Here is a 20,153-nt window from a genome sequence, read left to right as displayed (position 1 = left end):
TGTTCTAGTCTAATCTATTGTAGCCCTACAAGTTTTGCAGCGTCATCCTGCCATAATGCAGTGCCTGAAGACTGACTAAAGACGCATGATTACATTCTAAAATGTATTATAGAGATGCAAGCATTTCAATTAAGACGTTTCCTAGACATAATTGTCTAATACCTACAAAAAGATATACTTAGACTTTCATAACTTTTAAACTCTCGCGTTGCATGTTTAATGTATAATAGAATACGGGAATTAACGAAAACACGCATTTTACCTTAAAATGCCTAACGTTTCGGCGCAGGTTGCACTCGCCGTGGTCGCAGGTGGAGGCAGGTCTAGAGGCGTGTATCAGATTTTCATACAATATTTCTCGATAGCTAGCCGGTGGCCGATTGTCATCAGTGGTAGAGTATAGCGCAACTGAATTCAAAAATGGTCGAATGGATTATAGTTATCAACATTGTTAGTCTATGCCGTCAACCTACATATATATCATTAAACAATTTAAGCCTTTGTTATTACAAAATCACCTTTTACCTCCTAAATTTGTCAACCACCTAATAAGTGGCATCATAAATCTAAACTACAAGTTACAACATTGTCCCCGAAACGTTCGGAAGTGGACAATTTGCGGGACTGATTGACAGATTCGATATAACATTATCGGAAACGAGGCTCAAAGGGTCCGGGTAATGGGCAAACAGCTTCACCTCAGTCAAAATGTGTCTGTGTATTGCTGTATATTATATTATGTTATGTGTGTTGGGATAACTTATGGTAATATGCAAAATATGTGATATGGAAGGGGGATTTTAAATGGAAAAAAAATGTATGTATGTTTTATTGGTTGTCCAATATTGTGTATAATATAACTCTATTGTTTGTTGCTGTAACTTGTTTTAGTTTAGCTTGTAAATTCTAAAATATTTTTATGTACTTCTTCTTTTAGGCTAAGCGTAGGCACATCTATTTTAAACCATTAAGTAAGTAAAAGTCTAGTAGGTCTAAGTTTTTAATATGGTTCTATTGCTACAATCATTTTTATATTTTTTTTTATTTTAGATACGCAAAGTACGTATGATCGCTTTTAACTCCAAAGACCGCTCAATTGTGACAACGTATGCTGAATCAATCAAAGTAGCAATTTATTTTATAAAACGTACAGATTTCTGACTTTGTTGCCTTCTATACCATATAGATCAATACACGAACAGAAAAACAAACTACTACAAGCATTCAGAAACAAAAAGTTCCACTCATCTAAAATGAGTGGCGATACACACGGTACCCAACACTCGCGATACACACGGCCTCCCAACACAATCCGTGCAGCCGTGGCCCACTTCAGTGTAAAGCACGCAAATATTTGTTCAGCGAGAATCGACCCTCTGACCTTTGACACTCTGAGCCCTCTACGTGAGTAAGGCCGGTTGTACAACTGTATGGAATAAATACAAGAGAACTGGTTATGCAAGTGTAGTAATAAAATACAAGTAGGAATAGGGATTTATTTGATTTGACGACTAATTGAAAGAAAATATTGTAACTATTATAATCAAATTCACTGTAGCATGCATGCAACCTATTGGCCTGTATAACTATAGCAAATTTTGCCCGAGTGGGAATAAAAATTTACTTGAGGTAGCAAGTTATTTTCGAGAAAATATTAAAATAGATAACTTGGTATTTTAAGCGATGAAGGTCAAGTTTTTTTAAATAAATTGTGATGATGAACAGTTTCTATAAGATGATGACCTGGGGGTCGTCATTATATCGGTTGCCTACATTTGCTTAATGTTGAGCAACACAAATGAAATGCTATAAGTAAGTATATATACAAATATATTTTTTTGTATTTAAATAACACAGCTGAATATACACAAAACAAATTCAGGATGTTTTTCACAAAGTTTTAAAACAACAATCTTACTAATGTAACAAAACCAACCGCTCTAACAAACGCCTCACCACAAAGACTATCTTAAAGCCTGATTTCCCCAACTATTAAACTCAGTATATAAGGACAGTACATAAAATATTCATTTACCTTCAAGAAGCCACCGTTTGAAAAGAAAAAGAAAACCTAGCCGCCTTCCGTTCCATTTCTCTCCGGAGGTATGCTACGGGCCTTACAGCGACGTTTAACTGCGCTTCTTTAAAAGAGATTTCAATGCAATTAATATTGATACTGCAAGAGACGAATAATAAAGACGAGCTTTGGAATAAATGCTTGTAACTTTAGTATGGAGGTAGTGTAACTGTAACTGTTTTGATCGTTGTAATGTTCCTAGAATGTTTGTCAGCAAAATGAAATTATTTGCTAGTTTTGTTACGTGAGCATTGATTGGAATGTTGGCATTTGAAATTCCTTGAACGTTGGTCAATTTTTAAAACTTAATTTTTTCCTAGTAAGTGTTTTTGGTAGTTAGATAGTATTTAACAATTACCTCTTTGATAAATTTTGAAGACCGTTTTGTATTGCGAACACAATTATTCAATTATTAATAATAGTATTTAATTATTTATATTATCTTTTGTGCTGTTACTTTTGTAAGTTAGTTTTGCGTGTTTAACATAATAATCCGGCGTGCAGTTTTATATCGATTTCACAATAGTGATAGTTACAATTACATTTACACCTGTTGTGTCCCACTATTGAGCAAAAGTACGCCCACCAAAACTCTAGGTTCTTTACGATTTGCCTCCATTACAGTCCCTCTTTTAATACACCAAAATAAAAACGTGTGCCAAATTAAAATAAGTATAAAGCATAATTCTTTTAGCAGACACTGGCGGCTTTATTAAGTATGTGTTTAAAAGATCAAAGCATAAGTAACATTATTCTTTCAACCTTACATTACAAATAAGCTTCTTCCTGTAAATATTAATTTTCCACATGAGCTAGCTTGTGTAATGGTTTTCCTTCCTACAATTATCTTATATATTTAAACATAACACGTGTAAGAAAAGCCCAGAAATAATCATTTAATTTTATGAATAAATACGAAGACACTCTTCGTTTAGAAATGTAATTATAAACACAGGTCAAAGTTGGTCGTGAACTGTAGCGCAACTCTCTACAATTGATACTGTCGAGTATCTAGAGTTTGACATCTAAAATGTACTGCCAAAATAGTTCCTACGGAGCTCGCTAGAGGCGTTGATCAGATTTTCGTGCAGGATTTCGCGATAGCTAGCCGGTTGTCGGTAGACAGTGGTAGAGAATCGAGCTACTTACAGTACTTACTCTTCACTCTCTATCAAACAAGAAAGACGTTTGAAATTTTTTTGATGTGGAATTTACACTCAGTTTTTTTTTACCGTTTTGATCAATGACAATTGCTATCAATATTGAACTTGGACCTAAATTTCTACTTAGTGCCACACTAGGCTTGAATTTACATGCTCTAGCGTAAAAGACTAGTATTCTCCATAGCCTAGTCCATAGGAATATCGCCTTTGGCCCCATGCACGCCTTCCAAAAATCCGAAACTCTTTAGACCCGAGATGTGGTAAAAAAAACTTTTATTTTAGACCACAAAGGTCCATATAGTGTTAGTAAAGAAAACCTAGATAAAAATAGTACGTAACAACATTTTAGACCTTCATTTTAATAATTTCCTCTCGTACACAAACAGGTATCAATTTCACTTTCTGTAACGTTATTTTCGGAGCTATCGTTCTGAGTTTCATAATGAAAACAGATTACCTGGCTTTATTCTGTAAGTCAAAGGTCAGGAGATGACATCACCCAGACAGTTTTTTAGGAGTATTAAACACGCGGAGTTTATTTTACATTAAAAATAATTATTTATATACAAACAATATCACACCTGTTTTACCCAAAAGTGCAGGCAGAGGTGAAGAGGTGCATGAAATACACCCACGCTTTGCCATTAACAATATTCGTCTATATAAAAGGGGACAAACCTATTGCTATATAACGGGCATGTTACTAGACTCTGCGCTACTATTGAAAATAACCTAATATAAATTAGAAAAAGCACTTTGTCCGACCTGGGAATCAAACCTGGGACTTTGTGGTCAGCAGTTATCTAACCGACCACGTAAGCAGTCAAATAATAATTTAGTAGTGTTAATAATACTATTAACATTCCTAATTAACTCCTTCAATTATAATTAAACACACCACCGTACCCAAATTACTCGAATAACCAATTACTTAAATCAAAGATAAAAAGATAAGTCACCAAAAATAAACATTGTAAGTCCGTAAACGTTTCAAACTTTCTGTTGATTCGGTTGACCTCAAATAAATTAGATTTGGACCAAAACCCTCCTTATTCCGAACGTCATATTCTATTTGTTTGCTCCCAAAATTTAATATTTCAAACGATATTACAATAATTTTAATTTGATTTAACAATTGGCCGGAATTTGGTCGTTCGCTAAATGTATTAGGGTGAGATTTCGTTAATGAGGGAATGAGCGGGGCGGTGCGAGTTTTAACAACTTATTATCTTGAATGTAATGTTATTATGAAGGTGAATCAAGAGTTTTTGAACTCAAGGTACTAATGCTTTATAATATAATGCAATGGCCTGGTCTTCAGTGCGATTGAAAATTAAAGGATAGGTACCTATAATTTTTCCCCAACGTTTCCACCGACTGACATCGGTCGTGGTCACGGGTGGTCTAATTGCAGAATTATAACGGCCTGAAACTATGTTACTTTCGCTTCCAACAACTTATGTCGTGTAACTAAATAAATAAAAATTTAGATATAAGGTTCTAGATATAACAAAACAATTTTGATTTTTATGTGTAATGGTTATGTCGCGTGCGAAGGTACATTTTGCTGTTAAAATTTGTAAAAAATGTTCAAGGTACAGGGAAGACTCATGTGTCGACTAACTTAGACAAAATATCATCGTCAATCAATTATTCTATTGAATGATAAAAATATTTTCCATTTAAATTTAGACGTATCTTTCAGCAAATATACTTTTGTTACATTTTTTAATCTAATTTATAAAAAAACCTGTCCCTATTCTGTTTATTAACAATGCTCACAATTTAGACGGCTATGACATAGATGCTTTTTTATTGCTTTTTCCAAATACATTTTTATCAATGAAAATATAATCTTTGTAAATTTTTTCGATACTTTTACAAAATTTATATTTTTTTTTCTATTGAAATATTTATTCGTAGATAAAAATGTTTGCAAATTGATTTAAGATTTATATGCTTTTAACTTTGTATTAAGTCTAGAGGTTACATCACTTAAAGTAATGTGAAACATAATTGAAATGCTTCTACTCAACTATTTTACTTACAATATTATATTTATGAACATATTTTAAATTACTTATACTTGATGGGAATAAAATTAAAAAAAAAACTAAGATTATTTATTTTAGTTATTTTCTATTTTGCTTCAATATATACATACAATTCAACAGATATATCCTAGCCATGGCACTGATTTTTGAGATAGATATGTAGTACCTACTATTTTTGGTTGAAAATTAGATATTGTCTTATAGGCTCTTTGAACATTATTATCCAAAGGTAATATTTATCTAACTATAAATATGAATGTACTTAAGTGACAGCTTGAAAGAAATCACATAATATGAACAAAGATGCGTGTATGTCAATCGTCAAAATTAAATTGAACAACGTCTCATTACTTTCACGGAATTTTGATTACTCTAACGGCTGTAAAATCCATTTAAAACTTCATTAAAAATGAGCTACATAGCGACTACATATAGAGCAAATTTTTTCATTCACCCATTATCCTACGTGCATTTTCTGGTTCTAAGCTACCTCTCCACCAACTTTCGGTAAAATCGGTTCAGCCGTTCTTGGCTTTGTGACTATTGTGACTTACGTTTAGTATATACGATTACGTATATGTATATACGAGACTTGAGTATGAAAACATTAGAATTTGTCATGTCGCAGTCATGTACATTTTTCACATCAACTGTAAAAATCTACATCAAACCAACACACTTCGTGTATAATAGCGTACCTAAACAATTTTGATCCTTAGATTTTTCTTTTAAAATATAATGTAGCAACATCGATTTGTCACGATCAGCGAGGAAGCTAATGTTAAAAGACTGGAATGGCCTGGAATTTCTTGGAAATTTCCCAATGAAACCTGAGCTACAACCATTCGTCATCGTTAGAGGTTTTTTTGTTATTCACCTGTTTTATAGGTTAATGTATTCTGAAAACAATCTATTCGCATATTTTGTAGTGTATTTTTTTCGGAAAATGTCTTTGAGAGGTTTTGCGGATATTAATTTTGAGTCTCTTGAAGTCTCTAGGCACGTGACGTCAGCTTTTATCTTCATCTTATAGGAGTTAGTAGTATTAAGACACTCCATAACGTATATCTGCGGGATTTTATTTTTAGTGTATTTTATTTTACCGGAATGGTATCGCGTTTACAAAATTATAAAATTCAGACGCATTCAATATCAAACGATACGTCTTGAGTATCTCACTTGAAAAGTTACACTAAAAAAATATATTTATTGGAAAAAATATGACACAAGCAGCATAGCATAATAGTATCGACAATTAAATACCTAAATCTAAATCTAATTTATCTATTTGTCTATCTATCTAATTTATCTTTAATTAAATATGTATTCCACTAATATTATTCACAGTTGGTAATACTTTCAACTTCATTATCGAATAGAGCAAAAAGCCAACAATCTCGGATCCCTCTCGCTAACCAAGTCTTATTCTTACGGCTCAAGGAACCAGAGTAATTAGCTTAGTGTAAGAAAACTAAGTGAGTCTGGGTTTATCTGTAAATGTTCTTACTCCTGAACATTTCTTGAGAGAAAGGAAAAGGTTTTGTGAAGAGCCTTGCTGTTTGTGGTAATATGCTAATATGTATTTCAAGGTTTCATCTCGAATCATTTGATTACTAACTATACATTATTCAATTCAAACAGATGATATTTTGTCCCTAGTAGGTACATTTTAAAAGCTTGTTATCTATGTTAAACTGATATCGACCTTGCCAAAAATCAACGTATTTTCATAACGTTAAAGATGTTCAAAATCATTAATAATCAACAACAGTACTTAAAAACCCAGGGAAGTAAGTTTTGGAGGTGCCAGAATCGGTGGCTCCATGTAAAATATTGGTATTCAGCTACATACAGTGAGAATATAAGCCGACTCCAACATAGTTGAAAGAAAAGCTAAGTTAATGTTGAATCAATTTTTCAAAACGCTATAAAAATACTTCCACCGACCCAGATAACTCATTATCTTCATTTAACCCATCAATATAATATCATAAATAGATTTAAAACAGCTAATCATGAAAAAATCTCATTAATTTCACGGGCCTTTTGTCCCGGGGAACCCATAAAGGAAATTAAACCTTTGCTTTGAAAACGATGAATTTTCAAAACTTTCAGCGTAATGGTGGAATTGTGTTCAATTATTGAAATGATTTGGATTTATGACCTCTCGATTGGTAATGGACCTTGAATTTTACTCTAGTGCTTAATCAATACTGTTATAAAGGGTGTTGAAATGTTTAATGTTTGCACCTTGTATAATTAATGAACTAATTGTTTGATTTTGTTGCGTAATTGATTCATGTCGGGAAATTATAGTATGTGGTCAAATAGAAAAAAAGAACTTAAAATGTCATGATGATATATTTTTAAAAGTTGTTAGTTATTAGTATATTTTTACGGTTTTCGGTCAGTGTTTACAATAAATTTGTCCTGTTTGCCTGAAAGTGTTACTTTCCGTTTTTGTAACATTTTTCGTTGCTTATCCGCTCCTAATGGTCGTAGTCTAATGTTATAAAGCCATCTTCGATAAATGGTCTATTCAACACCAAATATTTTTTTCATTTCAAACCAGTAGTTCCCGAGGTAAACACGTTCAAACATACAAACTCTTCAGCTTTATAGTATAGATAGTATAGATTTATTTAAAGGTTACAAAACTTTCAAAGTGATGTAATATCTTTTCGATCGTGGATAGCAATTTTCCTTTCAAAGCAACGTTTTTCCTGTGACAGTTTAAACTATATAAACTGGTCAATTATGTGCCCCTTCGTTGTATTAAAAAATCAATATTTAGTTCGTGGAAACAGTCACATAATAGTATGTGAATGTAAACTAAAGCGCGCAGAGTTTTCATTTATTTTTACTTTTCATTGATTTGTTTGTGTTATATTTTATGATTTTGATTGTCTCTGTGGTACGGTCAGTAGTGTATAGAATTTATCATGAAGTTTCGGATAGGATGCCCAGGTCGGGTAAAGTATTGACCTTTTTTTATTTTTGCATGAATATTTTTTTGATAATAGCCCCGAGTTTGACAGGGTATTTTTTCAAATTAAATGTAAATGGCAATCGATTCACCCCTGTAACAGTACTAACGTTATTTACGGTGAAATGTGGGTGTGTGGTATTCACTTTTCTGCCTACACCATCACGAATCGAGGAGGAAACAGCTGTGATATATAATATGTTCTTGTATAAGTATAAACCAAAAAAAAGCACCATATAATAATACACGAACCTCCAGCTCACGCCCTTACAAAACAAGGTCCCAACACATGAATAAATCGTTTAGTAGAGTTTGCGTGAAACTTCGTACATTGTACAGCAAGTTTGGCCGGTACTAGTTAAATTCTCCAGTTTCTATTTGACTAGCGTTATATTGGAGTTTAGTACAAGTTTTCGGTTATAAAATAAGTGAATTTATAGCTTAGCGTGTAATGTGAGAGAATGTTGGCTGTGGTCAACTTGTTATATTGTTAATATTGTTATTGATGAGTTTGATTATTGTTTGGATAGTGTGGCTGTTATTTATATATGATTAAGCTAAGGGTGAGTTTGTATTAGATTTTGAGTTTTATCTCTAGGATTAACCTAATTTTTGATATTCATTAAGGTGTATTTATGAAATTTTGAGCGTCGAGCGATAGTTTACAATTAGCAATCGTTGTTAAAATATTACACTGAGTTGTCAACTCCTACTGCGCTAGCGTGGTGGACTCAAGATCTTACTCCTTCCTCATTCGAAAGGATATCCTTGCCCAGTAGTGGGATAATAATGGATTAAAAATATTTTAAGTGTGTTAAGGCGAATATGCGTTGTTTAAAGTTTTGGTGCAGTTTACTCAGACGATTATCGTCAATCCAAACAATAAACCTGCCTCGATATGTCAAGCACTCTACGGTGAAATGTACGTTGGCGTTGATTCCCGCATAATGTTAAATGCAAAACAAATATTTTATTGTAATTATTCCTATTAATACTTGCCTACTTATTTTAAATTATATTGATTCATATGTTATCTATTCTTATCCTACTAACGTAAGAAATACGAAAGTTTGTGGTGACAGGTGGAGTTATGTTTGTTACTCTCATGATAAATCTAATGGACGGATTTTAATGAAACTTAGTACACTGATATACTATAACCTTTATTACGCGTAGAACTTTACCCAAATTTTTTACCATGAGAAATCTTTTCACGCAGACGTTGTCACGAATAGAAGCTAATCATTCTATATTTTTAACTCATTATTCAAAACCCTTATAAACTAAATCAATATACAAAACCAATAACAATCCTCCAGCAGATCAAAATACTCAACATCGGAAAGCAAAACATTCATCTGAATAAAAGTGCCCTATCGGATCGGATTAGTGGCAAGTGCGGTACTCTCGGATACTCGGATACATTTCCCGCGTATCGGATCCGATACGGACAGTCCGAGATAAGGACATTGAAAAATACTGAGGTTACTTCAACTTACTTTGTTAAATGAACTTGAGGTTTATCTGTTTAATGGTATTAGAAATAGGGTTGTGTGCTTAGGTGTAATGTCAATCGAGATTATTAGAATTTACACTATAAGATCTTATGTAAACCATAATTGTTTGAATGACTTTTGCTGCATAGATCTTGGGAGAGTCTTACGCATGAAAATAAATTAATAAAATTTTAATGTCCTCCAATGGTAAGGGGGACTACATCTCTGATTCATTGTTCTGGTCCATGGTGAACTTGTGATTCTCGTGAATCCGTGAAGAGCTTTGAACAGCTCTGTGGTTGGAAAGCTGGCATGAATTTAGGACCTGTTAGAAAAGACTTCGTTTACCTTTTACTGTATTAGTCTATTGAAATTCATAGTTACTCTACAAAAAGATACACGTACCTATAGTTTAGTGTACTGTAGACTTCCTCGCGATGCCTCAATTTATCATTTACCGTTGGAAAATAGAAGTCATACCTATCCCAAAAAATAGATACATTAGTCTTCTCCAAAAAATAGTGTTATTCTTATGCGGATAACAAAATAAAGTAGAAGCACGTAAGCAAGTTGTCGGACAAAGTGTCGTCGTTGTATGGATCACGTTTTATTTACATATAACACACGAGAGGAATGCTAATGTTTGCTATAAGGACGATGTGAATACAGGTACAGGTTACGAATTTCTTTTATCTTCCGTTATTGTTAGTGATAGTAACGTTTTCTTTGGACGTGGTAGGTTGTATACCCGAGTGATGGTCATGAGGTCTCGGGTTCGATTCCTGGGTGGGCCAAATTATTTTTGTTATTTTCTTTTTTTTATAAGCTTTTTATGTGTCCCACTGCTGGGTAAAGGTATTATTAGTATTATTAGGTATTATTAGAGCAGTGACAGCCGAGTGGTTTAAGTTGGCACCTCCCACGCAAGTGGTCGCAGGTTCGAATCCGAGGCAACACACCAATGACTTTTCGAAGTTATGTGTGTATTAGAAATAATTATCACATGCTCCAACGGTGAAGGAAAACATCGTGAGGAAACCTTGCATGCCTAAAAAATTGTTTAGTACATTTATTGAGGGCATGCAAAGTCCCCAACCCGCACTTGGCCAGCGTGGTGGACTCAAGGCCTAACCCCTCCCTCATTACGGGAGGAGACCCTTGCCCAGCAGTGGGACATTAATGGGTTAAATTTATTTTATTTTATTTATTATATATATATAAGATTTTTACAATAGTAGCCCGGAGTTTGATTACGTGACCGGTAGATGGTATTATATATTACGTGGGTCTAACATTGTTGATGGCAAAACGTGGGTGTATTTCATACACCTTTGCCTATAGCTTCGGGTAAATATATCATTCGTGATACAGGTATCACAATTGTTACTATGCTCGGGTCATTACAAATATGCAAACTACACCACATATAATCATGTTATTTTAATGTAACCGTTGTAGGAAAACTAAGTAAAGTATAAATAAAGTTTTTTTCATCAAATATCCAACCGAGTCAAAAAAAAATGACTGAAAATCTAGTAAATTATATTTTGAAAATATTGTATGCAGAATCTATATATTCGTAGCATGAGTCCTCCCCTAAATCTTCTTAAGAACAAAACATAAATAAACCATAATAGGGGAAGACGAAGGCTCATGTCCTAAGCCGAGATTAATTAATTATCAACAGGTTGGAGAGTTTCTCAGAAAATATTGTAATTGCTTATTCTTTTACTCCAATTGTTGCTTGCCGAAGTTATATTGGTGACGTCACAAACGATTTGTAAAAGGATAATGGTAGTGAAAGAAATGAATTCAATGATTTAATGAGAGAGATTAGTGAGGCTTATGTACGTAATGGTGAGTTACAGATTAACTACATGATTGTGTTAAATCTTTGAGATGAATTTGGAGTTAAAGATCTTCTTCCCATCGTATAGTTAGTGGTCAACCTAGCGTCAAAGTTGTTCAAGCCGCCCAAAGGCCTTTGACGTGGCTTAACGACTGTTATCTTAATCGACAACAACCGGGACCGACGTTTTACGTGCCCTCCGAAGCACGGAGACACCCAGTTCAAATACAACTGTGCGATCACCCATCTATGGAATGACCGCGCCAAGGGATGTTTAACCCACAGATCGTTTACTGACCGGTGAGCGCTACTGGCTATGGGCGCGTCAAGGATGTTAAAGATGAAATAAATAAACAAGGCAATTGTAATAAATGTGGTGAAAGAGGTTACAAAGATGAACTGAATATTAATGATGATCAGAATGATAATAATAATTAAGAAGTTCGAATCGATTGGATTAAAAAAATAGGCTTAATATTTTTCAATACGTGCTAACACCACTTTTAAAGAAAATAATATGACAAAGATTTCATGTTTTTTGCAAAAAAAATTGTTGTTGTGAGTTGAAGGTAGAAGTCTATCGTTGATATCATAACTACTACCTAATATCTTGTCGTACCAAATTAATGTATTAAACTTTTTAGTTCATAGGAAATCCTTCATGATTGTCAATATTTCAAGTTACATTAAAGATCGTAAATTATGTTAGGTTTCAATCTTTCTCGAAATAAAGTATAGTAAATAGTAATATTATAAAAATACTGGTTATTGGTTTCTGGAACGACCTCAGTTCTAGTAACACACTTAAGAAATAACTGTACAAGGAAAAAATAACTCAAATATTTCATAATGTTGTTCTTGAGATTGACAGTTTTCATAGAATTATGATTTTCATCGCCTCAGATTTTTTTAGGGTAAGAATTTATATTAATTTCTACTTATATTTATATAGGGGATTTTGGTATAACTTAAAGGAAAAATGTCCAAAAATTTCTTCTTAAAGAATCATTTATTTGAACAGTAAAGTACACTTTAAATAAGAGGAGGTAAATATCTACTCGTTTCGCATATACTATAAACCAGGCGTACAACAGTTTTGGAGCTGCAGTGAAGCGCGGAAAATATTGGTTCATTGTTATGTTATTATTTTTACTTTATTTTACGAAATTGTTTTTCAATCCTGAATCCAGTAGTGCGATTCTGCACAGTCAGTATTGTCGAGTATGGAAATTTTGACATTTAGAATATACTGCCAGTATATTTCCTACGACACCCGTTAGAGGCGCTGATCAGATCTTCATAGAAAATTTCTCGATGACAGTACCTCGATTCTGTACCACTATCGACTACCGACAACCGGCTAGCTATCGAAATTTTGACATTTAGAATGTACTGCCAAAATGTTTCCTACGACATCCGCCAGAGACGCTGATCAGATTTTTATACAAAATTTCTCGATGACAGGTCGTTTGTCGGTAGTCGATAGGTGTAGAGAATCGGGCTACAGGTCGGTTGTCGGTAGTCGATAGTAGTAGAGAATCGAGCTACTGAATATTTGTTTATCAAAAACTTACTACTCAATTTTAAGTCCAATATTTACAAAAACACAATAACAAACCAAACTCCGAAGTCCCTTGAACTTCCTAAAAACTACCTCCGAAATAACTCAATCAATTGTTCGGGAACAAAACGTCGGTCAAGAATGATTCACAACCCACGTAACTTACTAGGGAACTTTGAACAGATGAAATTGTCCGTAAGTGCACAGTTTGTCGACAAACAAACTAAGACTTAACTCACTCGTACCGTTTTGAATAGCGACTAAAATGTCGCCGTGCTGAATACGAAATTTGTATGAAATTGTATTATCGTGCTGGAGTTATTGTTAGGGGTTGTTTAAAGGTTAATGGAAGTAAACGAATATTATTATTGAAACCGTTACTCGCCTAATGCTAGACTCAGCTATATCCTCGATGAAAAAAGATTTGGGCTGTGGTGTCGGTCTAAAGTTTTATTTACAGAACTAATCTCGGACTAGCAATATTTTTGAGTTTTTCGTTAACATTTTTCAAGAAGTGACCATTAGTTTTGACCGGGCAAAACTTCCAAAATTCGTAAGTTTAAGGTTTTAAAGTTTAAAACCTTAAACTTACGAATTTTGGAAGTTGACTGTTATCAGTCCATTAAAGATAAAATTAAATGCTGTTTTTTTTTACGAATGTTCTTTGTTATAAAACTTACTTAGCTACTTTAAACGTTGGGTAAATCACTTACCACGGAAATGAAATTATTTTTCTCCAAGGTAAATATCTCACTGTGGAGACAAGAAATGTCATCAAGTTTCCCTTACACGGCGTCTTTTGGTCCCCAGACAGTACTTAAAAGGTCTTCTAGCCAACAACTTTAAATTACCGGTGCAAGTTTTTATCCTTAAGGGCTTCAAGGAAAATGTTTATCTCCCCTAGGAGTTATTTCATTCAATTAATTATGCGCTTCCGTGCTTACTTTGTAGTAGTATAATTTTGTTAGAAACACTCAAAAGATACTAAATACAAAATTGTATCAAAAATCGTAAGGTTCTACTAATTTATTTTAATTAGTGGTCGACTTACTGTTAAAGTTATTTAAGACGCCCGAAGGCCTTTGACATGGCTTAACGACTGTTACCTTAATTGACAACATCAGGGACTATTGACACGCCATCCGAAGAACGGAGACACTCAGTTCAAATACCACTAAGAGTGCCCCAGTCCAATCGATCAATAAAATGACCGCGCCATGGTTTGCTTAACCCACAGACAGTTAACGGAATGGTGAGCGCTTCTAGCTATGAGTACCGCATATACTAGTAATAAGAAAATGGTACGCAGGAGTCATCTTTAATAACATAAACAATAGCATTGAAAGTTTCGTGAAGGTTCTATTGGCTATTTTCTGAACCTCAAGTGCTTGTTTGAGATGCACTTCGGTTTTAAAGTAAGCTTGTTACCGCGGTTGACTTGTTCGACTCAAAAAGATGGTCTGCGAATTGTATCACGCAGTACAGTATGTTTGGTATTGTATTTTATTGTTTTCCCCTGAGCTTCAGTTTGGCATTTTGGAAACCAAACGCTTCTTCTGAATCTCTGAAGTGTTCATATAGTTGCAATTGCCAGTATTTATAAGGATTTGGCACCGATCCATATATTTTGAAGGCAAAAATCGGTCTATTTTGCTTTATAAGCAAAACAGCTTTGTCTGCTATGTTTTGGTGAAAAACATGGAAATACTTGTAAAGTGATGGTTAAACATAGGATGCTCTTCCCAAGCCAAGAAGACGTAACAGTCAGACAGGCTTTCCCATTTCTTTTATTAGTGTAGATTTAACCATCCAGTCGATATGTAGCCTTAGCCTCATTTTCCGAATAAATATCGATAACACCTAAACTGTCCGTTTTTGACACTTGTTTTCATAAATTGGTTGTCACTTTATGTTTCGGTTATTCAACGAGGATTCTCTCCAAACTCCTAGTATTGTATGCTGTTAACAGTAGCGCAATTCTGTATAATCTGTACTGTCGAGTATCGAGAGTTTGCTATTTAAAATGTACTGTAAAACAAATTCCTACTGCGCCCTTTAGAGACACTGATCAGCTTTTCATACAAAGTTTCTCGATAACAAGCCGGTTATCGGTAGTCGATAGTGTTAGAGAATCGAGCTACAGACACACTAATCAAGTATCTATAAGCAATATTTTTTTCTACAACAAATGTTTCTTTCCCCAGGACCCTCTAATAACCGGTCACACAAACATCTCGGGCGCGGACGGCGACGGCCTGCAAGCGTCATGGCGGACACTCCACGTGTTCCCAGACGACTACCCGACACACCGCGGCTTTCTGTCGCTGCGATGTCGCGCGACGTTGCCGACAACACCGCCGCATGTACGCTCGATGTCCGTGCGACTGTTCGTTGCGGCGCAACCGCATATATCTTCTTATATGTTTAGTAAAAATAGTAAGTATTGATTACATATTCTTTAAATGAAGACAAAAAACTACTTAATAACTTCTAGTTGCCATCGCTTTTATATTTGATGGTGGGTTCGATTCCTACGCTGGTTAATCCAACTGGCAACAGGAATCATATTTTAAAGACATGGTATTATCAAGCTCCTTTCTTACGTTTACGTTTAATTTTCACACGACCCAATAATAAGTTCTGTTGCAGGTTTTTGGATAGCAATAAGCGCGTCACTAGTTTTCCCTATTTATCACCAAAACCTAGTTAACAAATGATAAAGCTCTCTATTTGTGTTATTTTTATAAACAAAACTTCCTTTACTCTAAATTTAACACACAGACCAAACCAAAACGGGTATCCAAATCAGATTAACCAGTCGACTGAACGACCGTTTAAAAAAGGTATCGTTTGCGAGCGAACAACTTTCCCTTTGTGCCGTTGACAGTAGAGATATCAAAAATGAAGAACAAAGACCACGATATTTAGCTTGACACTGAATACAGAAGTCTATGTTAATATATATCTGAAAAAAAATAACAATTTTTTACCTAGTTGTAACCTAAATGTCAAATGAAACCAAGTTTTGGCGTTGAAAGTGGAATAAAGGAAGGAGGGAAACATCTTCTGAGTCAAAGTGTAAAAATATATGATGCAGTTTAAAAAATGCTTTAGGTACTTTTTCATCTTATTATGTTTGAATGAACTCAAAGAAATTCATAGTTAAGATAAAAGGAAATCTCAAAATAACGATTAAATGAATACATTAGCATCTGAGCAAAAATTTCGTCTCAGAATTAGAAAGGGGTTTTAGGCCTTGTAGTGACCTTGCCAAATACTGGCAACTTTATATGCCTTTAGTTCATTTTTACGAGTTTTTCTTTCACTGTCAAAGCAGGTGATAATAATAGTTCTTAAATCACACATAATTTCCAAATGTTATTTGTACGTTGTTTTTTTTGTTCAAACCCTCGACCACTTGCTGTTGTTAACCGTATTGTAGCATGTTAACGTAGTTAAAAAGCGATTATTTGTAAGCAACATTAACTAACAATTAAAATAACGTGCTAATAACCAATTATCAGTAAACGTACAGTACAGTAACTGCGAGTTTGCACTGCTTATTTGTTCGCAAACGCGATTCTTTCTATTTTTATTTCTTTTAAGCGTTTTTTGAATAGTGAAACTGACACCAACATTTATTAAGTCGCTTTCAGTTCTATGTATAACACGGAATAGTGAAATGTTGTAAGATTTTTTTGTAATGGATGCCTGGCTTACTGAGTTTATTTTCGTAAATTGAAAAGAGATGTATTTTTATATTTTAAAGCTTTTCATCGTCGATCCAGTTTCCTTGCTAATGACTTCTTAAGGTAAAACAAACAAGAAAACTGTCGTTTCATTAAATTAATGAGATAAGACATTTATAATTAGCTGTACTAATAAAAATTATTCTTTCAAGCCTATTTACTTTCGTTAAAAGCGAAAGCCGAAAAATGAAAAGAGAATGATCAAAAACGTTAAAGATTACGGTTTTTTTTTTAATTTAAATATTTACGACTTAAAAATCTCGTTTATCCGTGAGCCCATTTCTTTTTACGAAATCCGTGGAATTTCTTGAACGCTTTATGAAAAAAAAATTAAGTAATTCAATAGGTAAACTTTAGCGTTATTTAGAGTTGACTTAAAAAAACTTTCTTTTTGTTACTTGAGCGCTTATTTTCATTATAATAAGGGATGCCTGAATGCCCTTTATCCGGCAAATGGCGGCCCTAAGCTGGATACTTTTTGGTCCTTTAGAATAGATATAAAAATTGATAGCCGTCTTCATCTTATTTTAGGGACATCTGAGAGTGAAGGAATTTATTGCGTTGATGTTTGAACGGAAGCGTTTTCGTGAGAATAACACGTTATTATATTTGGCCGAATTTATTTTACTTCTCACTATTTCAGTATATAACACAGTTCGTAAGTTATTCTTGGATTTGTACCTTTTTTAACCAAACCATTGCATATTATAATTATTGAATAGTCCTATTTAATTTATTAGTCTAATATGTTGAGGTGTTTATCAGCGCTCATTATTACACGAAAGCAATTCAGTCAAATTACCTCCTACTAAGCCAGTTTTTGTTCTGTATCCATACAATATAAAAACCCTAAAAGTCAATTGTATTTTCTTCTTTTCCGCCTCAAATCCTACTCTCATTATTCACCCCATCACTAACTCCATCCTTCCGCCTACATCACAATCCATCACTTCATTCTATTTATACCAAAAACCCTTTACAAAAACCTTTACTAACCCTTAAAACTATATTCCCAAGACACGTACAAATAAAATTAAAAAGTTGGTACATAATTATCAACTTCTTATCGTATGGTTAGTGGTCAACCTAGTGTCAAAGCTGTACAAGCTTGAAGGTCTTTTGACGTGGCTTAACTACTGTTTTCTTAACGGAAAACACCCGGCACCGACATTTTACATGCCCTCGACTTGACGCCCCGTTCAAATACCACTATGCGCTCACCCATCTATAATATGACCGCACTAAGGTTTGTTTAACTCACAGATCGTTTACCGACGGGTGAGCGTAACTATCCCATTTCTCCGAAGCATGGAAATGCCCAGTTCAAATACCACTATGTGGTCACCCATCCATGGATAAACCGCGCCATGATTTCCTTAACCCACAGGTCATTTACCAACCGGTAAGCGCAACTGGCTATGGGCGCTTACTAAAATTGTTTAACTGACAGGCAACGTAAAATTTGTGTTATGAAAACGAGTCGAGAGAGTATCGCGTCGCTTCACTGACTGGCTTTTGATATATTATGTCATGTATGTATGTTTGTATGTATGTATGTAAGGGACGTCAGCTGGGTTGAATCAATCGTTGCGTGCGTGGGTCTAATCACGATTGGGGTTGTAATATTTTAGGGTGGAATTAAAAGATGGGTTTAAGTATTTTCGATTTATTATATCTTTTTAATGGGTATGGTGTAATAAAGTATTACAACTGTATGTGGCAAGAGAATCAATATTTGTGAGATGTGTGCTTGTTTTAGAGATTTGATGATTTGTTGACTTCTGTTTTATACCTCTATATAAAGTTGGGGTTAGGCCTTGAGTCCGCCACGCTCGAGTTTGCATACCTGCAAGTACTGCTTTTATGAAGTTTCAGACATGCAAAATTGCATAACTTTGCGTTTTCTTTACCGTTGGAACAAGTGATTATTGACATAACTTTGAAATCTCACTAGTGTTGCCTCGAGTTCACAGCATTGTCCAGGACCATATACCACGCGATGCTTAGACCACTAGGTTATCACTGCTCTATTTTATATATTTTTAACCCATTACTGTCCCACTGCTATGTAAGGGTCTCCTCAATTAAATTCAATTCAAAATATCCTTTATTTCGTAAACTTTATTCAAAGTATTTGAAGTAGTCAGTATATTGTATTTTTAGTCCTCCCAAATGAGGGAGTAGTAATAATACAAAATATTATTTATTTATTTACTAGTATTAATTTTTTTATTTGTCCACAGATGCAGTAGCGAGCAGTAGTTCGCGAATTAGACTAGACACAACGTTATGGACGTTACTCCTGTTATTAAGAAGACGAGTGCCTTCAATAGTGAAGTAAATAGTGATAGTGAAACTATACAGTGTTAATTATGTTGCGGACTGGAAGAATGACGTAAGATTACAATGATGTAACATCACTTAAGCCCTTTTTCATTCAATTGTGAACAGAGGTGTGAACAAATTGATGTAAAGTCACTTACGCCCTTTTTCTTTTTGGTGTACAATGCATGTACAGATATAAATGGGTAGCATCTTTAAAAGAAGAATAGCGTAAGTGTTTATATTCGTTTTGTCAACTAAAGATTATTTATTATGCCTTTCTTACAACGAAAGTGCGAAATGAGTTTGCGTTGTGTGGATTTGATTGAATTCTCCAAGCGTTATGCGTTTTCATACCAAACCTTCAGACTGCTGAAAAATCCCATTCATTACTGAAAAATCATGCATCAGGTATTATCTTTTTTTGGGAATTCTCATCTAAACCCGCTAAACAAACACTAAATAGACAAAAGTATAGACTAATCGAACCTGGAACCTTGCAATTAATAAGCTAAAAAGGACAACCAAACCCGAAACTAAAAATAACCATTTTTATATTTACAATATTTGATTCAACTGAAATTTCAAAGTAGTCCAGAACGTGCTAAACGCAAATTCCATGTATTGTTCAAATAATACACGAACTATTTACAATCACGTCGACATCGTTATGAAAACGTTATTGATATAACTAAAATGCGTGTGTTCAACTGGATGTTCGAAATTAATATTATATTATTTGATGCGATTTGTATGTATCCTATTCAGAAAATAAACGGAAAATAGAATAACGTATGTCATATTAGATTACTAGCGAACCGTTCTTAGAAATTTACATCTATCACTCTGCAAAATTTTGTCCAAATAGTACTCGTTTTATCATGAATCAGGAATAA

General features: G+C 34.1%; 1 protein-coding gene across 1 annotated transcript in view; it reads left to right on the top strand.

Annotated features, from left to right (window-relative positions):
- LOC142974919 (uncharacterized) overlaps nt 1-19,461 on the top strand; it is a 65,119-nt gene extending 45,658 nt beyond the window's left edge. The window contains exons 6-7 of the mRNA XM_076117489.1: nt 15,391-15,622; nt 19,179-19,461. Coding sequence (XP_075973604.1) covers nt 15,391-15,622; nt 19,179-19,276 — 330 coding nt within the window. The 3' untranslated portion in view covers nt 19,277-19,461. The remainder of the gene's footprint in view (nt 1-15,390; nt 15,623-19,178) is intronic.
- The last annotated feature ends 692 nt before the right edge of the window (nt 19,462-20,153 follow it).

The sequence above is a fragment of the Anticarsia gemmatalis genome, chromosome 8 (assembly GCF_050436995.1).
Source record: "Anticarsia gemmatalis isolate Benzon Research Colony breed Stoneville strain chromosome 8, ilAntGemm2 primary, whole genome shotgun sequence".
Taxonomy (NCBI): domain Eukaryota; kingdom Metazoa; phylum Arthropoda; class Insecta; order Lepidoptera; family Erebidae; genus Anticarsia; species Anticarsia gemmatalis.
The sequence above is the reverse complement of the archived record's forward strand: the minus strand, read 5'-3'. Positions and strand labels throughout refer to the sequence as shown.